Source organism: Sinocyclocheilus grahami, unplaced genomic scaffold, assembly GCF_001515645.1.
Source record: "Sinocyclocheilus grahami isolate Dianchi unplaced genomic scaffold, SAMN03320097.WGS_v1.1 scaffold832.1, whole genome shotgun sequence".
Classification (NCBI taxonomy): domain Eukaryota; kingdom Metazoa; phylum Chordata; class Actinopteri; order Cypriniformes; family Cyprinidae; genus Sinocyclocheilus; species Sinocyclocheilus grahami.
Window position 1 is genome coordinate 73,238 of NW_015506011.1, and position 24,723 is coordinate 97,960.

Here is a 24,723-nt window from a genome sequence, read left to right on the forward strand (position 1 = left end):
CCACAAGCAACAGAGTCACAGATATATTAATGCCTGGCTAGTGCTGATATATAGTGACAAACAAAAACACACACACACACACACACACACACACACACACACACACACACTCTCTCTCTCTCTCTCACACACACACACACACACACACACTAACCCACATGCAGGCAACCGACCGTACTCTGTTTTATTTCCAGTGTACTTACAGTGTGTGTAAAGAGTTAATCCAGACTTCAGTGTGAGTGTGTGTTGTTGTCCGGTCAGAAAGCAGATTGAAGCCTGTCGTCCTCCATGTTCATTTAGAGCCAGTGGCAGCCGGGGAACCGTCGGGATCACGGCTCTTTTAACAGCATGTGGCTCATGCATGCTGTGAAGCTCAGGCATGTAGAGAGGCATTGAAGGGTACCTTGAGGTTCTTTCTGTATTGCATTGTATAAAACTGTACATTTTAGGGTATCCTTGTTACAGTGTAATTATACATTCTAGTGTTGAGTAATATTAATTAACTAAATACTAAGGTTTGTGTTAGGAGCTGGTTTAGGGTAACTTAAATTGCATGTAATAAATTTACTATTATTACTTGAGTATGTAACATGGACACTGTAAAATAAAGTGTTTTTTATTGATAGTGCATATGTAAAATATTGTAAAATGCATCATTGTCAGTATTTTTATTGATTTTTTTTTTATTTCAGGTTTTTAAATAAATATATATATAGGGTTAGGGTTATATATAATATATTTTTTGACATGTTTATTCAATATTTACATGGTTAATGTACAATGTGCTTTCCAGAAATACAATAATTTAACAGCAAGTCTTTAAAATATTGTGTGACATGAATTTTGCTTCAAATAAACTACAGAAACAACTGCAAAGATGATAAATACACATGCATAAGCAAACCCAAAATAAATAAAAATATTTAATTATTTAAAGAAAAGAAAACAATATTTTTTTTATAGATTTTTACATTTTATTTTATTGATAGCGCATATTTAAAATATTGTTAGAATGCACCATAGACAGTTTTTATGCTTTTACACTGGAACAAATTCACCCGGAAATGACTAGTAATCACAATTATTTACAAAGAAGCAGCAAACAACAGACTTAATTAACTAATGACATTTTGAAAATTTTGATTGATGAAATAATATTTTCTTGTAAAACTCCAGTCATATTTGTTGATTGATTGATTTACACACAAGCACATAAGCAGTCTGCGATATTAATATTTGGGTAACCTGTGTATAAGACATATCAGATTACACAATAAAGTACACAACAGTTGCAAAGTATATATTTAATTTCAAAAGATCTGTAAGTGCAAACCACTTTAATTCAGCAAAGATCAAATTACATAAAAAAAATACTTTTTTAAAAAAGAAGAAATATCCCATTAAACATTAGTATATTGTTTGTGAGGTTTTGTCATATAGAAACTAATCCACAGCTGGGTGTCTCTCCGCGCCCTGCTCTCGCTCCGAACTCTCGCGAGAGAAACTGAAATTCCAGCAGCAAACCTGCGAGTCGCGTCCTCCGCTCAGTGTTGCCAGGTCCGCGGGTTTCCCGCGAAATCGCGCTACTTTAACACTGTTGCCGCGGGTTGTTTTTCATATCCGCGGTTTGAAGCGACCCCAATAACGTGATATGCGAATTTTACCAGTCGGACGTGTATTTTACGTGTGTTTTACCCCCCGGAACGCGACTGGGATACTCTTTTGAGCAGCAACTGGGCGGGTTTTGTTGTGAAACCTGGCAACCCTCTCGCGACCTCCTCCATTGGGAGAGCTGGAGCGCGTCTGAGGGGAGAGAAAACACAGCCTCTTTAGCCTGGAAAACCGTCGAAACGTTGGTTTATCCCAGCTGGCGGAGCCGTAGCCTCCGAGCCAAGACGTGTACGGTACCGGCGGAGGATAACATGCCAGCTTCGCCGAACTTTGGGAGTGTTAAAGCTCCGCTAAACGAGCCGGCGGAGAAGCGTGATTAGCGAGCTAACGTTAACAGACGCTAGCGGTGAAAACTTCCCGCCTGAGGGAGAAACTGCCTTTGGGATTGAAAACCAGGATACCTCCCCATCGCTTCCTAGACGTGAAATAATCGCTTTGTTTACCGCGTGCAGTATTCCAGCATCGATTCGCGCAGAAGTGAGATCAGATGAACCCGAGCGGGCCTGTTAACTAGAGCTCTTCTTCCATAAACCGCTGTGGTCTGGCGCGGGAGACCGCGGGGGTACCGTGCAGCTGCCGCGGCCCGGCATGCGGAGAGCCGGCTGAGAGAGCCTCGGGGTCAGCTGCGGAGAGCCGGCTGAGAGAGCCTCGGGGTCAGCTGCGGAGAGCCGGCTGAGAGAGCCTCGGGGTCAGCTGCGGAGAGCCGGCTGAGAGAGCCTCGGGGTCAGCGGTGGGTCGAGGCAGGAGTTCTGGAGCAGCGCTGCGATGTCTGCCGCGAAGGAAAACACGTGCAGGAAGTTCCAGGCGAACATTTTCAACAAAAGCAAATGTCAGAACTGCTTCAAGCCGCGAGAGCTGCATCTGCTGACGGACCAGGACCTCAACCAGGTGTGAACGCGTTTAGCTCAGCTGAGCTCCATTAGCTGACAGCGCTTTATTGATCAGTCTGTGACCTCTTTCTGTGTGGAATTGGTTTCTCCTGTTAACTGTGTACTGGTTTCAGACACGATTAGGCTGTTTACAGTGTTTTCAGTGGCCGCATGCAGGTGCTTTATACATGCCCCCCTCACGGTTCTGCTCGTGCCTGATCTACTGTATTTACTGCATACAGTTGGAACGCTGTGTTGACCAATCAGAAGCCAGCAGAGGTCCGCTTCTGAATTGTGATTGGTCCAAACCGCGTTCCAGCTAGGTTTTATGAAATGTGTTCCGATTATTTATATAAAATCAGTCTGGATTTTATGGATCGAAGTTGAATCCGTTGAAATGAACTTGTTTCAGTTTTGTGTTGGTAGCATAACGCCTTTTCAACATATATTTTCATACAGAGCTTGTTAAAATTTCAGAATTGATTTAGAAGTGTTTTGTTAGCCTTTTGCAACCATATTTCAAAACAGTCACGTTCCAGATAACTATATTTACGACACGGCTGAACGTTCAACATGTAAGAAAGCCTTATTTTCTGCTAGAGGGAACTTTTAAAGGGGTCATATGATGCTTTTTTTAAAGATCATTATTTTGTGTATTTGGTGTAACAGAATATGTTGACATGCTTTAATGTTCAAAAAACACATTATTTTTAAAATACTGTACATTATTGTAGGTCCTCTATGCCCCGCCTCTCTCAAACGCTTCCCTCCTTCCGACGAGCGCAGTCTGCTCTGATTGGCCAGCTGACCCAGTGCATTGTGATTGGCCGAACACCGGGTCGGAAATGTAACGCCCCTTACCATAATGGCCAGCTTTTAATCTACTTCCGGAAGGCCAAATAAAGTGCTTTTCGCACTGAAACACACAGCGTCTCTCTGACATGCTGCTTCAACACTAACTGCGGTTACTGAAACCACGCCTTCTTTCTTTGCGTGCACATTTGGCGCATTATGCTAATATTTCCACATAGTGAGGTAGACATGTGGGGGCGTGTTAGAACAGGCGTTTTAGGGGGCCGTGGCTGACTCTTAACTTTGATAAAGAATATCTCTTTGGTTTTGAGACTTTAGTCTTTGCAACTTCAGGGATCTTATCTATGCACAATCAGCTTGTAACACTCCAAAGAGAAAGAACAACTTGAAATCGCATCATATGACCCCTTTAATTAAGATGAAGGTTGTCATAACCAGAGCATTTCTAAACCTCCACAGGATTACAGGCACTTTATAGCTTTGCTGCTGGAGCTTGGGAAATAACCGGCCGTCTCCATGTGATGTGAGCCCATGTTGGAGTCCATTTCTTACTAATCCAAAGTGTCCCCCCCCCCTCTAATGATCTTATTCAGTGAAAGAAAGCTTTGGTTGATTGCATGACCATATGTGCTCTTGAAAGCGAATGAATGAGAGGAAAAGTTTCAGACCATAAGGGCCTGTTGTGTTTTTTTTAATGCATCCCATACCCTTCAGAGCCGCCGGGCGACGTCAGCATGAGTGTGTGGTTTGAGTGAGATTACCAGCATTAATCTGTTCTGTGCCAGATCACTGTGATGGATTACGTCACTCAACTAATCCCGCTAAGATGAGCCAGCGTTCATTACTAAATCAAACCCTTTTGGGCTCTGGTGTTGTGTAACGGTCGTCCTCAAAGGTTCAGTTTATCACTTCTTTATTTTTGTTTTGGCAACAGTATTACCGAAAGTTCAGGTTAGACACTGGCCATACCCTTAGATCAAGTACGTACTCCAGTTTTAATATAAAATGGAAATTAAAGGGATGGTTTACCCATTGTTGTTATTTCCTCCCCCTCATGTCGTACATTGACATTGATTGACGCACATACATAGAGCTCATCAAATATGGTCAAACATGCGTGCATGGTGTGCGAGAACCAATGAGTTTATGTGAGGTTATGACTGATCAAACTGTGACATCAGAAACTCACAGATCAAATCTAATAGTCCCACTTCATCTCTTCCTATTACCTGGCAAAGCCGAATATTCCAGTCCCAATTGTTTGCCTCCATTTGCCAAAAGTGCCTTGAGCCTTTTGAAATGTTTGTCTCATTCAGTGGATTAGTAAATAACTGTCAAATGTAGTTTACCAAATTCAGAGATGGCGCCACTTGGGGCCAGGGCTCGACAATAACGAGTGCCCGATGGTCCCGGGGCCGGTGTGAAAGATGCTCGGACAGTTGACAGAATTCTGTCACAAATGTTTATCCTTTGTGTTTTTAAGCTATGCCAATTTAAATGTGCAAGCGATTTTAATGCATTCAAGCGCAATAATACGTGAAAGAACTCAATTCAGCCTTTGCGTTAGTGTTGTAATCAAGACCACCTAAACCGAGACCAAGACATTTAGAGGTTGAGACTAGAGATGCACCGATCGACTGATTCATGATCGGCCGGTCAGTCGGTCCGTTCTTCCGTCACACCTACGCTCACATCCACATGTCGGCGGCGGGGAAGTTCTTCACTGTGAGTGAAGAAGACACAATGTTCACAATCTGTAATACATGTAGGGCCAAAGTAAACCTTGGGGGAACCATAGGGCTCGATTAAGGCTTGTTTGGGACAAGTAGATTTTTAAAGGGGCAAGAGAGAGAATTTTACTTGTCTGACCGGACAAGAAGCCTGATTAAAACGTCAATAACCACCATAACTAGGGAAGCACTGAAACTTTTAAAGTTTTAAAATGTTCAAGCACAAGACGACGTTGACGACGGATGCTGTTTTCTGTGCGCGCTGAGAGCCGTGTCTCAGACAACGCGCGAATACAAAATCAAGTTCTCTTTCGCGTCTTCTTGCGTTTAAATGGGCAAATACACATAAAATTATGTAAAAATACCCGTCTTGGCGAGTATCTTAAGTGAATGCAAACAGTCATATGAAAATGTTGGAGGGGCAAGTAAAAATTAACCACTGCCGCGACCAGACCAGCAGAAAAAATTCTTAGCGTTGAGTCCGGGAGTGCCTTTCAAACCTGGCTCGTGTGGAGAGTTTGTTTCTGAACATGGTGCATTTTCTCCCTTAGCTGCATTTGGTTTGCCGTATATGAACACGGCCATTACATTTGGATCAAAACGGAACAAAAAAATCAGTCCGGGATCGCCTGAACTGAGGCTCAACAGCAATCTGTTACGACACATTAAAGAGCCACAAAACTGAATTGTTTGAATTTCTAAAGAAATGACAAAATTTGAAAGCTAAGACTTTGTTTCATTCCAAAAGTAACCTGCTCTGTCTTGTCTGTCTGCAAGTTGCCAGTGTTTTTCACTGCGTGAACATGATGTGTGGCGTGAGAGCACTGTGGCTTGTCGGACGTAGCAACAGTAACTAAGGGGGGGCTGGTCTAGGCGAAGGGTCAATTGAAAACCGACTCAACGAAACCAAGCTTGATTGTCAATCCATCTTGATGATTGACGCTATGAGGAACATAAACAGGTGCATTCTGACCAATGAGAAGACAGATTTACTCCCATGTGACTTGCAGAAAGACATTTTGACACGCTTTGAAATGTTGCTATGTGAAAGCGAACTGTACCAAGAAGGAAATGCAACATTGTAGCAGTTTAAGTCCCTGTTTCGTAACAAAGCAAACTATCTACAGCTCTGAAAATGGCCTTAAGTTTAATGGCTAGAAAGTTGACCATTGTGGATCTATGTAATGTATACAAAAATATGTACACAATTGAGTTACCTTATCTGTTCCTCTATGTAATTCACAGAGGAAGTTGAATGGGTGTTTGAGTCAAATGGTTCCTTTGAGGAAATGTTGGCAGCACATAGTCATTTACTTACCCAGGGGGTAAAAGGCTTTCAAAATACTGTAATCTTCACAGACTCGTTCCTTAAATTATGCTTTCAACTTCTCTCAAGGCCTTCCAGAGCAAGCTCAGCAGAATTGACTCTGTGCACACCAACTTTGTGTAATGGTGCTGAAAAATCAGCTTTGATCACAGCAATAAATTACATTTTATAACATATTCACAAAATGCTCTGTCCTGTCATGTAACGCTTATTGTAAGATTTAATTTTGTGCTTAAATTTCAAGTTGCAGATGCCATTGAGGCTAAATGAGAAAGCAGTCGTGCATGGAGCCCATTAATAGAGATCAGCTCATATGGGATTTGACTTTTATTAGATCTATAGGACCAAGTGTTATTTAAATTTTTTTCCTGACTTTTGAAAGCAAGGACATTGACATCTTCAGGAACTCAATGCATTGAAATGCTAGAACATAAATCCAGCTTGCTTCTGTATAACATCCAGCTTTACACTTGTTTTGTCTCTTATTTTGAGGTCCAGCCCGCATGTTAAAAATGGAAAGTTGCTTCAAGCGGCTTGGAGCATAACCGTGTGATTCTCATGCAGAAGGAGGTCTGCTGTGAGCGGGAGCGGGGGCTTGTGAAAGGAAGTGTGTGTTGGGAAAGAGGAGCAGAGTTTCCTAAAGGTCTGAAGCTGCGTTTGGGCCCGGGGTGGGCGTTGGGTTTGTTTAGCCGGGGGGGGTAGAAGTTCAAGGCGAGTGCGTCCAGGCGATGCAGGGATAAAGTGGACTGCTGGGAGCCGGCTGTCCTCAGGATTCAGCCTGGGAGGAAATTGGGAGTTAAACGTGATGCGGCCGGTGGGGCCGTGGGGTTAGACGTGAAGCTGGAGAGAGGAAGGAAAGCGCAGGGGTGTGCCACTGCTCACATGCTAGAGTCACAGCTGTGTTTTGTTTTGCCCCTCCTCTTCAAGAGAGGAAAACGGCTACATTTGGTCCCCAGGTATCCTCTGTTGTTTTAAAGATGTATTTATGGGGAGGGCTGGGGGGAAAAAAATTAATGCATCACCATTCTCTCTTCAGCGATTCTTGTAAGCAGTTTTGTTTTAAGGACAGGACAAGCATCTTATATGTCAGAACATCTGTGCATTCGTGTGAAAGCAGTCTATTAGATGTGACTTGCAGAAAGACATTTTGACACGCTTTGAAATGTTGCTATGTGAAAGCGAACTGTACCAAGAAGGAAATGCAACATTGTAGCAGTTTAAGTCCCTGTTTCGTAACAAAGCAAACTATCTACAGCTCTGAAAATGGCCTTAAGTTTAATGGCTAGAAAGTTGACCATTGTGGATCTATGTAATGTATACAAAAATATGTACACAATTGAGTTACCTTATCTGTTCCTCTATGTAATTCACAGAGGAAGTTGAATGGGTGTTTGAGTCAAATGGTTCCTTTGAGGAAATGTTGGCAGCACATAGTCATTTACTTACCCAGGGGGTAAAAGGCTTTCAAAATACTGTAATCTTCACAGACTCGTTCCTTAAATTATGCTTTCAACTTCTCTCAAGGCCTTCCAGAGCAAGCTCAGCAGAATTGACTCTGTGCACACCAACTTTGTGTAATGGTGCTGAAAAATCAGCTTTGATCACAGCAATAAATTACATTTTATAACATATTCACAAAATGCTCTGTCCTGTCATGTAACGCTTATTGTAAGATTTAATTTTGTGCTTAAATTTCAAGTTGCAGATGCCATTGAGGCTAAATGAGAAAGCAGTCGTGCATGGAGCCCATTAATAGAGATCAGCTCATATGGGATTTGACTTTTATTAGATCTATAGGACCAAGTGTTATTTAAATTTTTTTCCTGACTTTTGAAAGCAAGGACATTGACATCTTCAGGAACTCAATGCATTGAAATGCTAGAACATAAATCCAGCTTGCTTCTGTATAACATCCAGCTTTACACTTGTTTTGTCTCTTATTTTGAGGTCCAGCCCGCATGTTAAAAATGGAAAGTTGCTTCAAGCGGCTTGGAGCGTAACTGTGTGATTCTCATGCAGAAGGAGGTCTGCTGTGAGCGGGAGCGGGGGCTTGTGAAAGGAAGTGTGTGTTGGGAAAGAGGAGCAGAGTTTCCTAAAGGTCTGAAGCTGCGTTTGGGCCCGGGGTGGGCGTTGGGTTTGTTTAGCCGGGGGGGGTAGAAGTTCAAGGCGAGTGCGTCCAGGCGATGCAGGGATAAAGTGGACTGCTGGGAGCCGGCTGTCCTCAGGATTCAGCCTGGGAGGAAATTGGGAGTTAAACGTGATGCGGCCGGTGGGGCCGTGGGGTTAGACGTGAAGCTGGAGAGAGGAAGGAAAGCGCAGGGGTGTGCCACTGCTCACATGCTAGAGTCACAGCTGTGTTTTGTTTTGCCCCTCCTCTTCCAGAGAGGAAAACGGCTACATTTGGTCCCCAGGTATCCTCTGTTGTTTTAAAGATGTATTTATGGGGAGGGCTGGGGGGAAAAAAATCAATGCATCACCATTCTCTCTTCAGCGATTCTTGTAAGCAGTTTTGTTTTAAGGACAGGACAAGCATCTTATATGTCAGAACATCTGTGCATTCGTGTGAAAGCAGTCTATTAGACCTGCCGCTGTCGTTGATGTCATCAGTAATAATCAAACAGCGGTAATGCACAGAAAAAGAGAAAATTAATTCACTGCTCTTGGTCTAGATTAGAAGCTCTAAAGAGAAGCTTAAAGCACTGTCTGAACTGAAAGCACTTTTTGTTTGTTGCTTGTAATGCGTTTGTCCTCCTCCATTTGCTTGTATGTAGCGCTGGGTATCGATTCGATTCTCGATTTTTTGATTGCGTTCAGTGAATATAGTTTTAATACAAATGCTATTGATATTTCTAAAAAATGAACAGTAAACATCAGTTTACAAATGGTGAATTAATAAAAAGAAGTTAAGAACCACATGCCTGTATTTTAAACCTATTCTTTTTTTGTCCTTTTTTGAACAATAATAGGGCCCTATAAAATGTTCTTAATTTTTCTGGTAATCAGATGAAGGCATAAATTTAATTTATCCTAATCAAATGAAAATTAAACCCTTTTATTTTTTGGCAAACAAAGTGCTGCACAACAGAGGTTTACTGTTCAAATTAAAAATAAAACAGATGTGATTATTCCTTTAAAAAAAAAAGATTTATTAATATTTATTAGCAGTAGTAGCAGTAGTCTTCAGACTGCTAAATAGTAATACATTCTGACAGTTTAACATTAAACTAAACTTTTATTTTGACGGGTTTCCATGAGGAACTTGCAGCTGCTGTGTGTGTGATATGAGGGTAGTTTTCTCAAATGAAAGGGTAAATGCTAATGAAGTGACTCTCAGAGCAGCTGGAGATGATATTCGTGTTCAGATCATCATATAGTGAGACGGCAGAAGCTGAAAACACCACGAGCATCATCCGCACTTTAGTAATGTGTGTAGTAAACAAAACAGTGCGCCGCGCCATCCGCCATTCATTCATTGCGGAAATCATGGCGCCGTATGCGTGATATACTATTACTATACGATTTACTATAGCATTTCACCTGAGCATTGCACACATTGAACCCACCCTTCAACTGGCTGAAACAAACACTTTTTACACGCTACGCATTTAAGGTGTTCTAGTAGTTAGATGACTGAAGAAAATGACAATTATCAAGTGAAATTTGACAACAAACCTTTTAACAAAATTAAACTCAACATAACAGCTAAACCAGGCCATTTTGCAGTCCAGGTGAACATACACATAACATTAGGTTGTTAAACACTTCATGACATCTTTATTCACTCCTCATAGTCTCCTGGTCCATGCACATCACTTTGATCCAATATACATTTATCCACTTATTATAAAGTGTCTTTCTAGAAAGCAAAAACATTTTCTTACAACCCTACGTGAATTCTTCTGATAGAATACATAATGACATTTAATCGCAGTAGGGTAACAGGTGCACAGAGCTAACATTAGCATTGAGCTACATAACACCTATGATAGACGGGGCAACTTTTTGAGCAATTTTGCTGGGCAATGTTGCCGTCCACAGGCAACCAGGTGAGACACAGGGCCCACGACCGATCTAAAGTATCCAGATGGACATTTTTTGATGAAAAGGTGTCCAGGCAACATTGCTCAAAAAATAGTTTCCCTTTGTATCATCACCTTAACCCTAAAAATGGCAAGACCATAAAGAGACATCAGAAAATGTATGTATTGCTATTTTCCATCTTATTGGGACACATATAATACAACTTGATAATTTTTTAAAAAACATGACTTTTAATTTAGATTTTAATGTTTGTATCCCACAGGATACGTTGCTATTTTTAGGGTTGTCTATTTATAAAATGAATACTACGTTTTTACTCAAATCTCATTTGAAATTGAAAATTGTTTGTAATAACCTCCGATTGCGATCTAATGTGGATTTTAGTCATATAATGTTGTTGAAATAAATTATTTGTAGCCTTTTATACACCAGCATAGCATTTAATACTACGTTTTTACTCAAATCTCATTTTAAACCACCATTGAGTGTTTGTAATAACCTCCGATTGCGATCTAATGTGGATTTTAGTCATATAATGTTGTTGAAATAAATTATTTGTAGCCTTTTATACACCAGCATAGCATTTTTCATGTAAACATTCTTTATTGTTATGAAAATACCCCAAATCTCATGAAAATCACTTACAAATCATATACTTTCGCAATCGTGTGTTTATTAGCTTTATGTTTTGTGTGCAGAAGCGTTTCTTGTTTATGCACGGAACTGAATGCGGAAGGCATATGAAGCGAAAACACAGATAGATAATGCTCATCAGATAAATCAGTGGAAAATGAATAGAAATGATGATTCTGTGTAAAGAAATATCAAGTAAACATGTATGCCAAATATGTGAACCTTTGGACTAAAAAAAGAGTTTTGTCGACAGCCAGAGGCGGCTGCTTCATAATTCTATATGCAGGACAAACCCTGACATATAATTGTTTCGATTTTATTATTAATTCTGTTCAAAAGTTACTTATAATTATACAAAAGTAATTTTAATAGAAATGCACAAATAAATTTGACATTCAAAGGCGGTACACTCATTAATAAGTTAATAAATAAGAAAAAAAATATTGTTTGGAATTGGATCATGATTCCCAAAATGGGAATTGGATCGGATCTTGAGGTGCCTGAAAATTCCCATCCCTACATATCAAGTTCTTTTATTTCTATATTTTATACAGATTGTGTCAAAGCACAATTGACACGGAGTAATAAAAAAGCCCCACGCACGACCGGGACAAAATCAATTATGAAAACTGAACTGTAAAGCAATTCTAAAAGACAATAGTGCCGTTATTTAGCTCAAGCTCAACTTATGGTTAATTTTACAACATCAAGGTCTTGTTTGGTCCTTATTTTGCATGCGAGGATAAAGAATATTCAAGTCATAAATTTGAGGTCATTGCATTCATTGAGAAGGTTAGATCGTAAAAGTGCCAGCCGCGTCAGCTTTGAATAAGATGAGCTTGCGTTTTTGATTGCAGGCGAGACGCTGCTTAATAACCCTGCGTTTTTAACCTTTGAGGCAAAACATCTGCTCCATAGTGAAGCTGTATTAACTTGCCTAACCCTGCTCCGCTGCGTCTAAGCTCGCACCTGTAGCTTACGCTTTAAAACTGGTGATGCTTGTCCCTCAAATTGATCAAAATCTCAATCTTGTGATGACCATCATCACAATCAAACCACAAAATGTTCCAACTTGTACCATTGTTGACTCAAGATTTTAATAATATGTTTTGATTTTCTCGCAGGCCAAGCCGATCTATGGCGGATGGCTGTGTTTGGCTCCAGAGGGGACGGACTTTGACAATCCCATGCAGAGATCCCGGGTAAGAGAACGTGACCTTATTTATAAGGAAGGTTTGCGTTAATATCGTGGCTGTACACAAATAAAACTTGTTTAGTGTGAGAGACATTAACTTCAGTCTGAGATGTGTATTTTTGTTACTTATTCGCTCAAAATTTTGTATTAGAGCTGTCGATTTAAAGGCACAATATGTAAGATTTTTTTATTAAAATCTCCAAAAACCACTAGAACAGTGTTTATATATTTTGCTGACTTGTGTACTTACATTATCCCAAATGTTTTGACGAATGTTTAAATCCAGAGAAATAAGCAATTTTAGCTAGTTACACGGAGCGTGTCCATTGTGTCGCCTGCTAATGATGTCATAACCCCTCGATTTCCGGCTTTGTTTTGTAGAAAACTAATTACAAGTAGCCTTTTTAAGTAGTTTAATTTAGCAAATATGAATAACATTAATAATACTTCCTTTTAACGCAGAAATGGCAGCGACGATTCTTCGTCCTTTATGAACACGGCTGCTTGCGCTTCGCTCTGGATGAATCGGTAAGCCTTCCGTTCTTTATATCTTTTGATCACGCAATTGCACATCAGTGGTCTGTGAGTCTAATCGCTCAGCTGAGAGATTACATTCATGGTCTTCAAAGCTGGCCTAACCAAACCTCAGTGGAATCCTCTCCAATAAAAACACATCACCACCATCCCTGAACTAAAATAAACCAGCAACAGTTTGTTGCTCCAGCAGCAGCTCAGAGATGAGAACGACCGAGGGAGTCCATCGGATGGGAACCAGCAGAACATGGTCCTGTGGTTAATGAGAGCCCGATTCAGCCTGTTTGTTTCACAGGAATGTGTCATGGGTGACCAAATTAGCTGCCCGGTCTGGCCAGAGATTACAGCGTTTGTGTGTAAACAGTGAAGCCCACACACAGGCTCAGTACTAGCACTGCGTCCCTCCGAGCCCTCGACTCCTGACGCTTCGGTTGCTTACTACAGCGGTGCCTTTTAGCACGGTGCAATTCATCATTCTGCTGTGCAGCACGAGGCAGAAGGCTGGAGTCACATCAGTGTGCGAGAGGGCTGAGGGAGGACGTTGTTTTTATTTCCAGTGAGTGGTGAGGACAATCCAAACTAGTGCTACAGAGTTTCCTGCCATTGTTTGGCTTTGAAAACGCTGTCTGCTCTGGTGTCATTTAAAGCAATAAGCCCCGTGAAACCGTGATTTACAGTGAATTTATAACAGCTGTTGTTAGGCACGAAGTGACGCGGAGTCTTAGCTGTTATAAATTCACTGTAAACCACGGCTTCACGGGGCTTATTGCTTTTATAAAACGGTTAAACTCCATATACGTAGTAAGGTTTCACAAAATAAAACGCTATGGCTTCATTTTATTTGTGCAGAAAACAAATGTGCTTAAGGTTTTTAAGTATTCCTGAGAACAAAGTGTCAGACTCTGACTTTGTTTTGCATGTTATCGTGCTGAAATGCTTTGTCTCTAGTGAAGGTGGTTGTGAATTGATCTGATATTTGAGCACATGACACACACTAGCTCACTTCTAAGAGGCTCTCTCGTCTCCTGGGAATCTTCTCATAGCGCAGAATCTGTTTTACCTCTATATACTGAGGTCTTCAGTTTCCTTAGCTGATCGTTCCTTTCAACCCAAGCTCTATTTTTCGCAAAAACTTACCTGTACATACAGTTCACTGCAGTTTCCAGCTAAAACCATCACTAGTGGCAGTAAAACACAGACAACTTTTATCCCTTTTCACACAGATTATGATTACAGGGCAGATTGTTGATTAACAAAGACTGATTTTTGTGCACAATACTATGTTATGAGCTCGTAACACTTTTATCATAGTGCATGATTTGTAAACTAACACATTTTGATGTTATCATCTCATAAGCAGCTCCATATGTGTGTCTTTTCTGCTGTAGTAAACTTGCTCGGTAGCGCACCCGGTGCAGCATTGCACTTGTGATGAGAAGCGCTCGGGTACGAGTCCGTCAAACACCAGTCACGATAAAAGAGCTCAGAGACTTGTAGAAGCTAGATAACATGACATGGTTGCTTCAGCACGTGTGTTTTTATCTCACGTTTGCTTTTATTTTTATTATCGATTAGGTTTAGGGTCGGGTTCAGTTGCGTTATTATTTTAAAACATGATACAGCATTAAACTTTCTGTGCTTTTAATTTCTGAACTGCCGAAAATATGTGCAACAAGCAGTGTAATAAAACGTTGCCAGATTCACGTTCATCTGTTTCAGATGCTTCACTTTCACTTCGAAAGTGTCGTGCAACTATCAAGAAGCAACGTATTGTCAATTGCAGAGGCACCGCCGTAGGCACGTTTTCCCAGTGAGCCTGAGTTATGGCTAGTTTTCAATTATTTTAGGGTTTGTTATGTGTAGTGTGTGCGTCAGTTGATCTTAAGAAACGCTCAAGTATGCACTCCAGACACTGATGTAATCATGTCCCAGTATGGTTGTAGTTGTTTTAAAGCACATGAACTCTAATCCCGTAACTTGCCAGTTACATTAAGAGAGTCTGCCGGTAAGTAGCCATTCATCTAGCTTCACTAGTGACTCTTGTAAACATGATGTGCGTTCAGCTGCGGTCTTGACGTATTTTAATTGTCCGACTGAGATGTTCTGAAAGTGGAGTCTGCTCTCAGGATTGCGTTTCCCCCCAATATGCCCTTATTAGGAGAAACTGCTGAGGACTGTGGGTCACGGTGCTCAACTCGGAGAACGTTAGCCCCCCTCAAAACCACATGGAAATGTTAAATATGCTTTGAGATTCTCGTCTTTGGGCTTTGCCACGACACCCATTTCTAGGACAAAGACCAGAGAAAATCAGCTTAGAAGACTAAAGCAGAGTTTGTTTCGGAAACCAGATTTTACGCGGCACATCAAGCCGCTGGAGTTCACCGTTCGCTTTAGACCCAAGGAGCTGCCGTTTGCCAGGTGCTGAATATGAAATGCGTCTGTTTCATAGCCCTCGGGTGCTCCTGAGTTGGAGGGTTTACATAAGTGTGTTTTAACAGACGACACTGCACGTCTGGACACATGTATGCTGCAAAATAAGAAGAGCTACCTGAAAATAGCGCAGCTTTGCTATTGTGCCGCTTGCGTTTGCAATAAAACAGTTGTTGTGACCCAAAACATTGATGTCTCTCCTAAAAACGCATCCTTTTGGCTGTTTTTGTGTTTTGATCCGTTTTAATCTGGAAACAAACTGGTAACTGTTGAGCTTTGCATCATGGCCTGTTATGTTGGCATTCTAAATAATTAAAGTTAATGGGCAACGGATATTATCAATTAAAACAATAGCCAACCATAAAAGTACATTGAAGAAAACTGTGTAAAAGCAATTTTCACTCAGAAATTGCTAGTAAATTTAACAATTACAAAAAAGGGCAAGTAATACATCAAATTAAACATTACATTTTTAAGTAGAGTGACTGAAATTAGGGTTGTGCAATTAATCGAAAAACAAATTCGATTTCGATTTTGGCCTCCAACGATTATGAAAATACAACAATCGAGATAAAACGATAATTACGCCCCTTTTTGTTCCTCCATAAAAGCCCAATTTCACGTGCAAATCAGTAAAATCATGTAACGTGACTTTTGCAAAATGGGACGTGCTTGATTTATATAAGTATATTTATTCATGTTTTTAAAAGCGTGAAAGAGAACTCGCGCTGCTCCTCAGGAAGATATATGCGCTCCTAGACGGAGCAGAACACGGACTGTAAAATGCGGCGCTTAGTGATTATTCATGTATACCTTCATCGGTCATGTAATAAATGAACGTAAAGAGTTGAGAATGAAAATACGCGTGTAACGGTAAATTGGATCCTTGCGGCTCTTAAAGTGACAGCAGCCTGTTTTTCTGTTGCGACTGTGTGCTTCATATTAACCAAACAACAAAAGACAAATTCAAAATCACACACTGCTCTTGTATGGCTAGTTTTCAATTATTTTAGGGTTTGTTATGTGTAGTGTGTGCGTCAGTTGATCTTAAGAAACGCTCAAGTATGCACTCCAGACACTGATGTAATCATGTCCCAGTATGGTTGTAGTTGTTTTAAAGCACATGAACTCTAATCCCGTAACTTGCCAGTTACATTAAGAGAGTCTGCCGGTAAGTAGCCATTCATCTAGCTTCACTAGTGACTCTTGTAAACATGATGTGCGTTCAGCTGCGGTCTTGACGTATTTTAATTGTCCGACTGAGATGTTCTGAAAGTGGAGTCTGCTCTCAGGATTGCGTTTCCCCCCAATATGCCCTTATTAGGAGAAACTGCTGAGGACTGTGGGTCACGGTGCTCAACTCGGAGAACGTTAGCCCCCCTCAAAACCACATGGAAATGTTAAATATGCTTTGAGATTCTCGTCTTTGGGCTTTGCCACGACACCCATTTCTAGGACAAAGACCAGAGAAAATCAGCTTAGAAGACTAAAGCAGAGTTTGTTTCGGAAACCAGATTTTACGCGGCACATCAAGCCGCTGGAGTTCACCGTTCGCTTTAGACCCAAGGAGCTGCCGTTTGCCAGGTGCTGAATATGAAATGCGTCTGTTTCATAGCCCTCGGGTGCTCCTGAGTTGGAGGGTTTACATAAGTGTGTTTTAACAGACGACACTGCACGTCTGGACACATGTATGCTGCAAAATAAGAAGAGCTACCTGAAAATAGCGCAGCTTTGCTATTGTGCCGCTTGCGTTTGCAATAAAACAGTTGTTGTGACCCAAAACATTGATGTCTCTCCTAAAAACGCATCCTTTTGGCTGTTTTTGTGTTTTGATCCGTTTTAATCTGGAAACAAACTGGTAACTGTTGAGCTTTGCATCATGGCCTGTTATGTTGGCATTCTAAATAATTAAAGTTAATGGGCAACGGATATTATCAATTAAAACAATAGCCAACCATAAAAGTACATTGAAGAAAACTGTGTAAAAGCAATTTTCACTCAGAAATTGCTAGTAAATTTAACAATTACAAAAAAGGGCAAGTAATACATCAAATTAAACATGACATTTTTAAGTAGAGTGACTGAAATTAGGGCTGTGTAATTAATCGAAAAACAAATTCGATTTCGATTTTGGCCTCCAACGATTATGAAAATACAACAATCGAGATAAAACGATAATTATGCCCCTTTTTGTTCCTCCATAAAAGCCCAATTTCACGTGCAAATCAGTAAAATCATGTAACGTGACTTTTGCAAAATGGGACGTGCTTGATTTATATAAGTATATTTATTCATGTTTTTAAAAGCGTGAAAGAGAACTCGCGCTGCTCCTCAGGAAGATATATGCGCTCCTAGACGGAGCAGAACATGGACTGTAAAATGCGGCGCTTAGTGATTATTCATGTATACCTTCATCGGTCATGTAATAAATGAACGTAAAGAGTTGAGAATGAAAATACGCGTGTAACGGTAAATTGGATCCTTGCGGCTCTTAAAGTGACAGCAGCCTGTTTTTCTGTTGCGACTGTGTGCTTCATATTAACCAAACAACAAAAGACAAATTCAAAATCACACACTGCTCTTGAGTGAAGGACTTCTGTAGCTTTAATAAGAAACAAAAAAATTAAATTCTTACAGTGAAGACCATGCTGTTTTATTTTACATTTGATTATTAATTTCTGTAGTAGACTGTAAACTGCTTGAGACTTGCATAAAAAAAACATTAAAGCATAGTTTGTTTCATTTGTATCTTTTTATTCTATTGTATTTGTCCTTTGCTTTTTTTACTGACAGTTTAATTATTTTCAATAAGTTGTCGGACTTTTAGTTTGTATGTTTGAAATCCCGCTGGTCTCTACAATGTAGATGTCATAGCAACCTTATTTAAAGGAATATGTATATTTGATATGCATCACTATCTTTAAATAAATCACTCATATAAAGTTTTGGTCATATGTTCCCCTCATAATCGTGTTAAATAATCATGATTATGATTTTTGCCATAATCGAGCAGCCCTAACTGAAATAGTATTTTCTTGCAAATTGTATGCCAATAATCTTTCTTTCATACAACTTTGAAAAAATATTTTTTTTACAGTCTAGTCCATATGACTAGGCTATATTTTATAACAGCTTTGTGTGAGGAACAGACTGAAATTTACATTTACATTTAGCAGATGCATTTATCCAAAGCGACTTACAAATGAGGACAATAGAAGCAATCCAACAAAAGAGCAATAATGTGTAAGCCCCGGTTAGACGAGGTTCTTTTATAATAAATAAAAATAGTTGATTGAATAGAAAAATAATGGAGAAGACTAATGTTAGAGGGTCAATTTTTTATAAATAAAAGAAAACAAGTAGATGGAAAATAAATCGAATAGAGTGCTAATGTTAGAGGGTCAATTTTTTAAAAGGAAAAGTAGATAAAATAGAAATCGAATAGAGTGCTAATGTTAGAGCGTGATTTTTTTAATAAAAGGAAAAGTAGATAAATAGAAATACAATAGAGTGCTTATGTTAGAGGGTCAATTTTTTAATGAATGAAAAGAAAACAAGTAGATAAAATAGAAATAGAATAGAGAGTGCAAGTGTTAGACGGTCAAGTTGTTTAAACTAATAAACTTAATTTAATTTTAACTTAAATTTATACTAATAGTAAAATGAAAGTCATTAGTTACTAACCCTCATGTCTTTACAGATCTACGTATGTACCGTGATGTTTTTCTGAATAAAGAGATTTACGCAGCTGTGTCTGTCAGACAGTGCTTATAGAGGACCTCATTCACTGATCCTTGTTTTAACTGGGCATTAAAATGTCTCTTATTAAACAGTGAGTCTGTTTTCATTCTGTATTTGACTAAATTATGCAGTTTGATTCCTTACAATGAGGACAAATTGATGTTGTTTCGGATGAGCTGTTGAGTCGCTGCCTGTGTGCATGTTAACTGTAGCACACATTAGCGTTTGGCCCGGGCCCTTGCTGTAGTTCAAGATATTTGCTCTTCCTGTTTTTCTTCTTCATGCATTGCCTAATATTTCCTCTCTTATCTGAAGACGTCTTAAAGACTCCCACTCCCAACCCAAGCGAATCCAAAGACCTAAATGAACTGCTGTCGAACTTCAGCACACATAGCTCACATTATTTGTGCGCTTGCGGTTACTGGCGCTTCTACAGGAATTTATGCTACAGTTTTGTGTTCGTTCTTGAATGCCCTTCTGGATAAAATAATATGAAATTAGCAATCCGATACATCTAGGTTTCTATCATGATTTGTGATGGAACAAAGGGATACAAATGTCCCGTTGTGTGTTTTCGGGGCCGTGGAGTGACGTGAGATTCTCTGTTGTTGTTGCGTCTTCTGTTCTTACGCTGCTGGTGTCTCATTACGCAGATTTCTTTCCATCCGCAGCACTCACTCTGTAGTGAAACAGAAACACTGCTGCAGTTTATAACTGTGACGCACTGTAATTGCCATATTTGGCATTCCCTGGAGTTTACTGGCAGCTTTTAATAAAGCTAGATCACTTAAAATGTCCATAAAAGGAATCAGGAAAGGACGGCACCTGTTTTACGTCTCGAGTCTGCAGAACGTCTGATAACAGCCCGAGATGGTCGAGTGTGAATCTCAGGATCTGAACAATGAAGGAATCCAAATCTCAGTCCGGTGCTTTAAAGCAGTGCTTTAAAACTTTCTGCAGCATGCGCCACTTTCTAGCGTTTGACACGTGTCAACTTGACTAACTCTTTTGCTCACCAGTCACTGTGGCGAGTGGTTTTCCAAAATTACTAGTCACTCAGCATTTTCACTGGCCACAATTTTGTTGTTGGGAAATTACGTTTTATGACTAAAGTTGCTGCATACTAAAATGTATTTCAGTTCATTTTTTTGCCTATTTAAAGGACATTTTCCCTAACCTTATTAATTGCATGCATCATCTTTCATATTAAATATTTTATTCAAAATTTCACTTAATATAGTAAGACACTATAGGGCTGTTACCAATCAAATGAAATCGGTATGAACAAAACCGATCTTTCCACTGCAGTAGAAACAGAAGTGGCATTTAGATGCATTTGCACACAGTTTAATGAAGCTGAAATGTAGCATGAATGCATTTACGCTGCAAAATTACAACAGCATAAATAATGTTATGAGCTTGGTGTTTTAAATCTGTGTTTTTTTTTTTAAAATACACAAATATGAAATGTTGGAAAAAATTCAAGGATAAGCTACTTTTTAATTTGAGAGTAAACCGCCAGTAGGTGGCAGCAGGTGACTCTCTTAACGAGTGAGTCATTGAGTCATTCATTCAAACGATTCGTCAGACGGCTGATTCCTTCAAGAATGAATGGACTTTATGAACGGACCACTGAATCATCGACTCAAATTATTAATTAAAAACACGAATCATTCAGTAAGGAACCACCGCTGTGTGTCGCTCAGACTGTTCTGCTGCGATCTTTGTTTGGAACTATTTTCGTTAACCAAATCGAGCGAAAACAGTCAACATTGACAATATTGTACTAAAATGTAAGTCACTTAATAATAACTAGCATTTGAACTCTTGTATAAAATCAATGTCAGATTTGCAATCGTGGTTTTCAGGGAGAACGACACTCGAAGCCATACATAAGTTGGGGCCGTTGGGCTCGGGCTGAAATGCAGGGCTCTAAAGCGCAGCATGTTGCATTTAAGCAGCAAAAATACACACAAAATGACACCAAAATGGCCATCCTGGCCACACAGTTAAATAAATGATAATATTCAGTGATGTGAAATGTGGAGTAAGGTCTGGCGCAGTTGCAGCTTGTACTTATTACTAAAACAAGAAAGCAAACGAGTAGCATTAATAGTCATTCATTTTAGTTAACATATGCTATGATAATTTGAACAGATTTTTATTCTTATTGTAAATAATGGAACATTTAGGTCATGAATATTGTCTCAAAAGTCATGGAAATGTACTGGTAAAAATGTGTACGAACCCTGGTATTAGAAAACATCAACATTTCAGTTATTAATAAAAAAGAATATTTAAGAATACTATAACTTACTACCCTTTTTTAGTGAGAAGGATGGGCCTCATGTTTGCACACAGATCATCACAATCATTCTCTCGCGCTCCCCAGTTTGGGAACCGCTGCTTTAAAGAAGCAGTTCACCCAAAATGATGCCATTATATACTCATCCTCATATCATTCCAAACCTGTTTGGCTTACGTTTTCAAGCTCCAAAACGACAAGAAAGGACCACATGCACAGTGTTTCAAGTCTTCAGATTTAGTTTTTTTTTATACATGCAGTTTTATGACCTCATGAGAATTGAGACTAAATGAGATCATAGTTCACATTCTTAAAAAATAAATCATGCGACACCAGAGGATCATTTACGATAGACAAATGAAGTCAAAAAGTTGATTTTAAAATTGTGAAAACATGCACACTTTTCTTTATACAATATCATTTGAAAGTTTGGGGTCAGTAAGAGTTCTTTATTTTTATTTGATGTTTTTGATAGAAGTCTCTTCTGCTCAGCAAGGCTGTATTTATCTGATCAAAAACACAGTAAAAATGTCTAAATATTATTAGAATGTAAAACAGCTGTTTCTAAGTGAATCTCTGTTAAGCTGTAATGTATTTCTGTGATGTGCAGCTGTATTTTCAGCATCATTCCTCCAGTCTTCAGTGTCACATGATCTTCAGAAATCAGTATAATATGCTGATTATTAGAAACATTTCTGATTATTATCAATGTTGAAAACAGTCGTGCTGCACAATATTTTTGTGGAAACTGTTGCATTTTATTTTTCAGGATTCACAGATGAACAAAGTTCAGAAGAAATAGAGATCTTTTGTAACATTGTAAATGTTTTTGTCACTTTTAATCAATGCGTCCTTGCTGAATAAAAGTATTAATCTTTCCAAAAACAACCTTACTGACCCCTAAACCTTTGACTGGTTTGTGCATATATGTTGACCCGTGTAAAGCACCCATGTACAGTGCATGGATGAGAACACACGGTTGCATGAGGGAACGTACAGGTTACAGTCCTGAGCTGTTGAGGTCATTGAAGAGCTCTCTGAGTGTTCTTATTGGTGATAAGGGACCGTAATATATCTGCTCAGTCATTAGACCAGCTGCAGGGGTCCGGTGTGGCTCCAGTACAGCTTTAATGCCTCTCAAAGCACAGCAGGGTGACGGATGTAAATAAAGGCATGTTTGACGTGTTTGGCTGGACTGGAGCGTCAGGGAACAATGGCTTCAGCACTACAGTAACGATCACGGCTGCTGCAGCACTGATTTAATGATATGAGGAATATATCGGTGACGTACGTGTTTACTCAGAAACTGTTGCTCTATAACAAGCTACTTCAGCAGAAAACGCAGACAGTGAGGTTCAGTGACAAAGACGGTTTGGGTCAATGATTCAAATATAGATCACAACATATATTTTTACTAGGGATGCACGATATTGGATTTTTGGCCGATACCGATATATTTCCTTTTGTTTGGAAACGACACCAAGTCTCTCCTGTGCAGAAATTATAAGCAAAATATTTTTAATTTTGGGTTGTTTTTAACCAGAACTTTTTTGTTAGAATTAAATAAACAACGCATTACAACGGTGAGGAAAAGCTCTGTGTGTTCACATCCATACAGTTTATGATCACAACAACAACAACGTTTGTCAGGCGTCTACATTATCATCTGAGGAGATTACAAAGATTCAACCAGTGTGTTTCAAACTCTAAAACATTAAATGTGGAGTTATCTGCTTTTGCTATAAAACAAACCTTTAATATGTAAAAAAAAACACATACTTTCAATGAACTTTAATTTTGTAAATTACCTGTCTTTGTTTACGTTATTATTACTTAATCAAAACAACCCAACTGCAGTTTGATTGATATTACTTGGAATGCACAATTAAAAATAAACGTGATTCCTCAAAAAAAAAAAGAATGGAGTTATCGGTTTTTGCAAATGAACTCTTCATTTGTATAGCGCTTCATCCAATACAGATCGTGTCAAAGCAGCTGTACAGGAGTTTGTCAATGATGCAAGAAGTCAATAACAGGCATTTTCCCAGCTGAAGTCAGTGATGATCGTGACCTCTCCTGTCTTTCACCAGATGGAGTGAACAGCTTGTGGTTTATCCCAGAACCAACAAGCAAAATCAAAAGAAGAAGCGCAAAGTGGAGCCAGCAACCTCACAGGTACTTTACACTGCAGCCTGCTGTAATATTAGTCATCAGCTCTGCTTCTATTGCGCTATGAAATCTGTGTTGTTTGTACCGAATTCCATTTTATTTAAACCCGAATTCAAACAGAATTCTGTGTTTTTTCCGTTTTGACTTTTCTGGATTGTTCGGTTTCAGTGGTTTTATTACATTGTTAATAATCAAAAAGGACGCCTAATCAATAGAATTCACAAAATTGTAACAAATTAATAATGGGTCAAAAACGTTAAGATGTCCGCATCAAAAGAAATGTACAAAAGTGGTTTTATGTCGATAGAAAGCACATTAACTCTAAGTAAAGTGTCTACTTTTAAGGATTCAAATAAGTTTTTGGAGAATAATGTTACATTGTCATTCAGTGTAACACGGTATTTATGTAAAAATTCAAACAGCATGCTTATTCTGACGCGTACATATTAAAATATATAAAAGAATAAAGGAGCATATTAAATTTTATTGTGTTTTAAATGAGTAAAAAACGATTACTGACAAATGGGCAAAAGCTAGGATAGTGGCACATTTAAAAAATGTAGAATTACAACTAATTAGTGTTTGGGGTGAAAGTAATTAGTCTTTTAATGTGTCATAAATTGATTTTTGTTGTAAATACGCCTGACGAGATTGTTACACTGAATGATATTTTAGTGGCTCTCTTCTGAAAATCAGGGGAAAATGTATCATATTTATTTTTTGCTCAGAAAAAGAAAAACAAAATTGCAATTAAATTAAACAGAAAACTTTTAAATTTTTGTTGTTAAAAACAACAACAATTTAAAGCAGTATTACACTTATTGTTTTTATGCTTAAACCCTTTTTCGTCTTTGACCCATATGTATTCTATTAATTCAAAAATTAGGTGTTTTATTTTATTGATTTATTTCAGAAATTCTGTTGTCCGTTTTAGATTTGTCTTGATTCTGTGTTGTATTATTGAATACAGTTTTATTACTAAAAATGCTGGTAATCAAATGAATGCATAAAGCTTTAACAGTTTAATCGATGAAAATTGTAATCAAATTAATTTTGACCAGTTTCTTTCAGTTTGGCAAATAAAGTGCTGCACAACAGTGGTTTACGGTTCATATTAAAACTAAATAATGTTTTAATAAACATATATGCATTTAGCACATGCAGTTTTTTTTGTAAAAAAAATAAAAGTTGGTAAGACTTTACAATAAAGTTAATTAGTTAACAGTAGTTAACATGAACTAAGCATGAACTACAGCATTTATTCA

General features: G+C 38.9%; 1 protein-coding gene across 1 annotated transcript in view; it reads left to right on the forward strand.

Annotated features, from left to right (window-relative positions):
* Window positions 1-1,517: 1,517 nt before the first annotated feature.
* Window positions 1,518-24,723, forward strand: part of LOC107562661 (myosin phosphatase Rho-interacting protein-like) — a 59,170-nt gene continuing 35,964 nt past the window's right edge. The window contains exons 1-4 of the mRNA XM_016247344.1: window positions 1,518-2,559; window positions 12,209-12,286; window positions 12,742-12,818; window positions 23,380-23,464. Coding sequence (XP_016102830.1) covers window positions 2,437-2,559; window positions 12,209-12,286; window positions 12,742-12,818; window positions 23,380-23,464 — 363 coding nt within the window. The 5' untranslated portion in view covers window positions 1,518-2,436. The remainder of the gene's footprint in view (window positions 2,560-12,208; window positions 12,287-12,741; window positions 12,819-23,379; window positions 23,465-24,723) is intronic.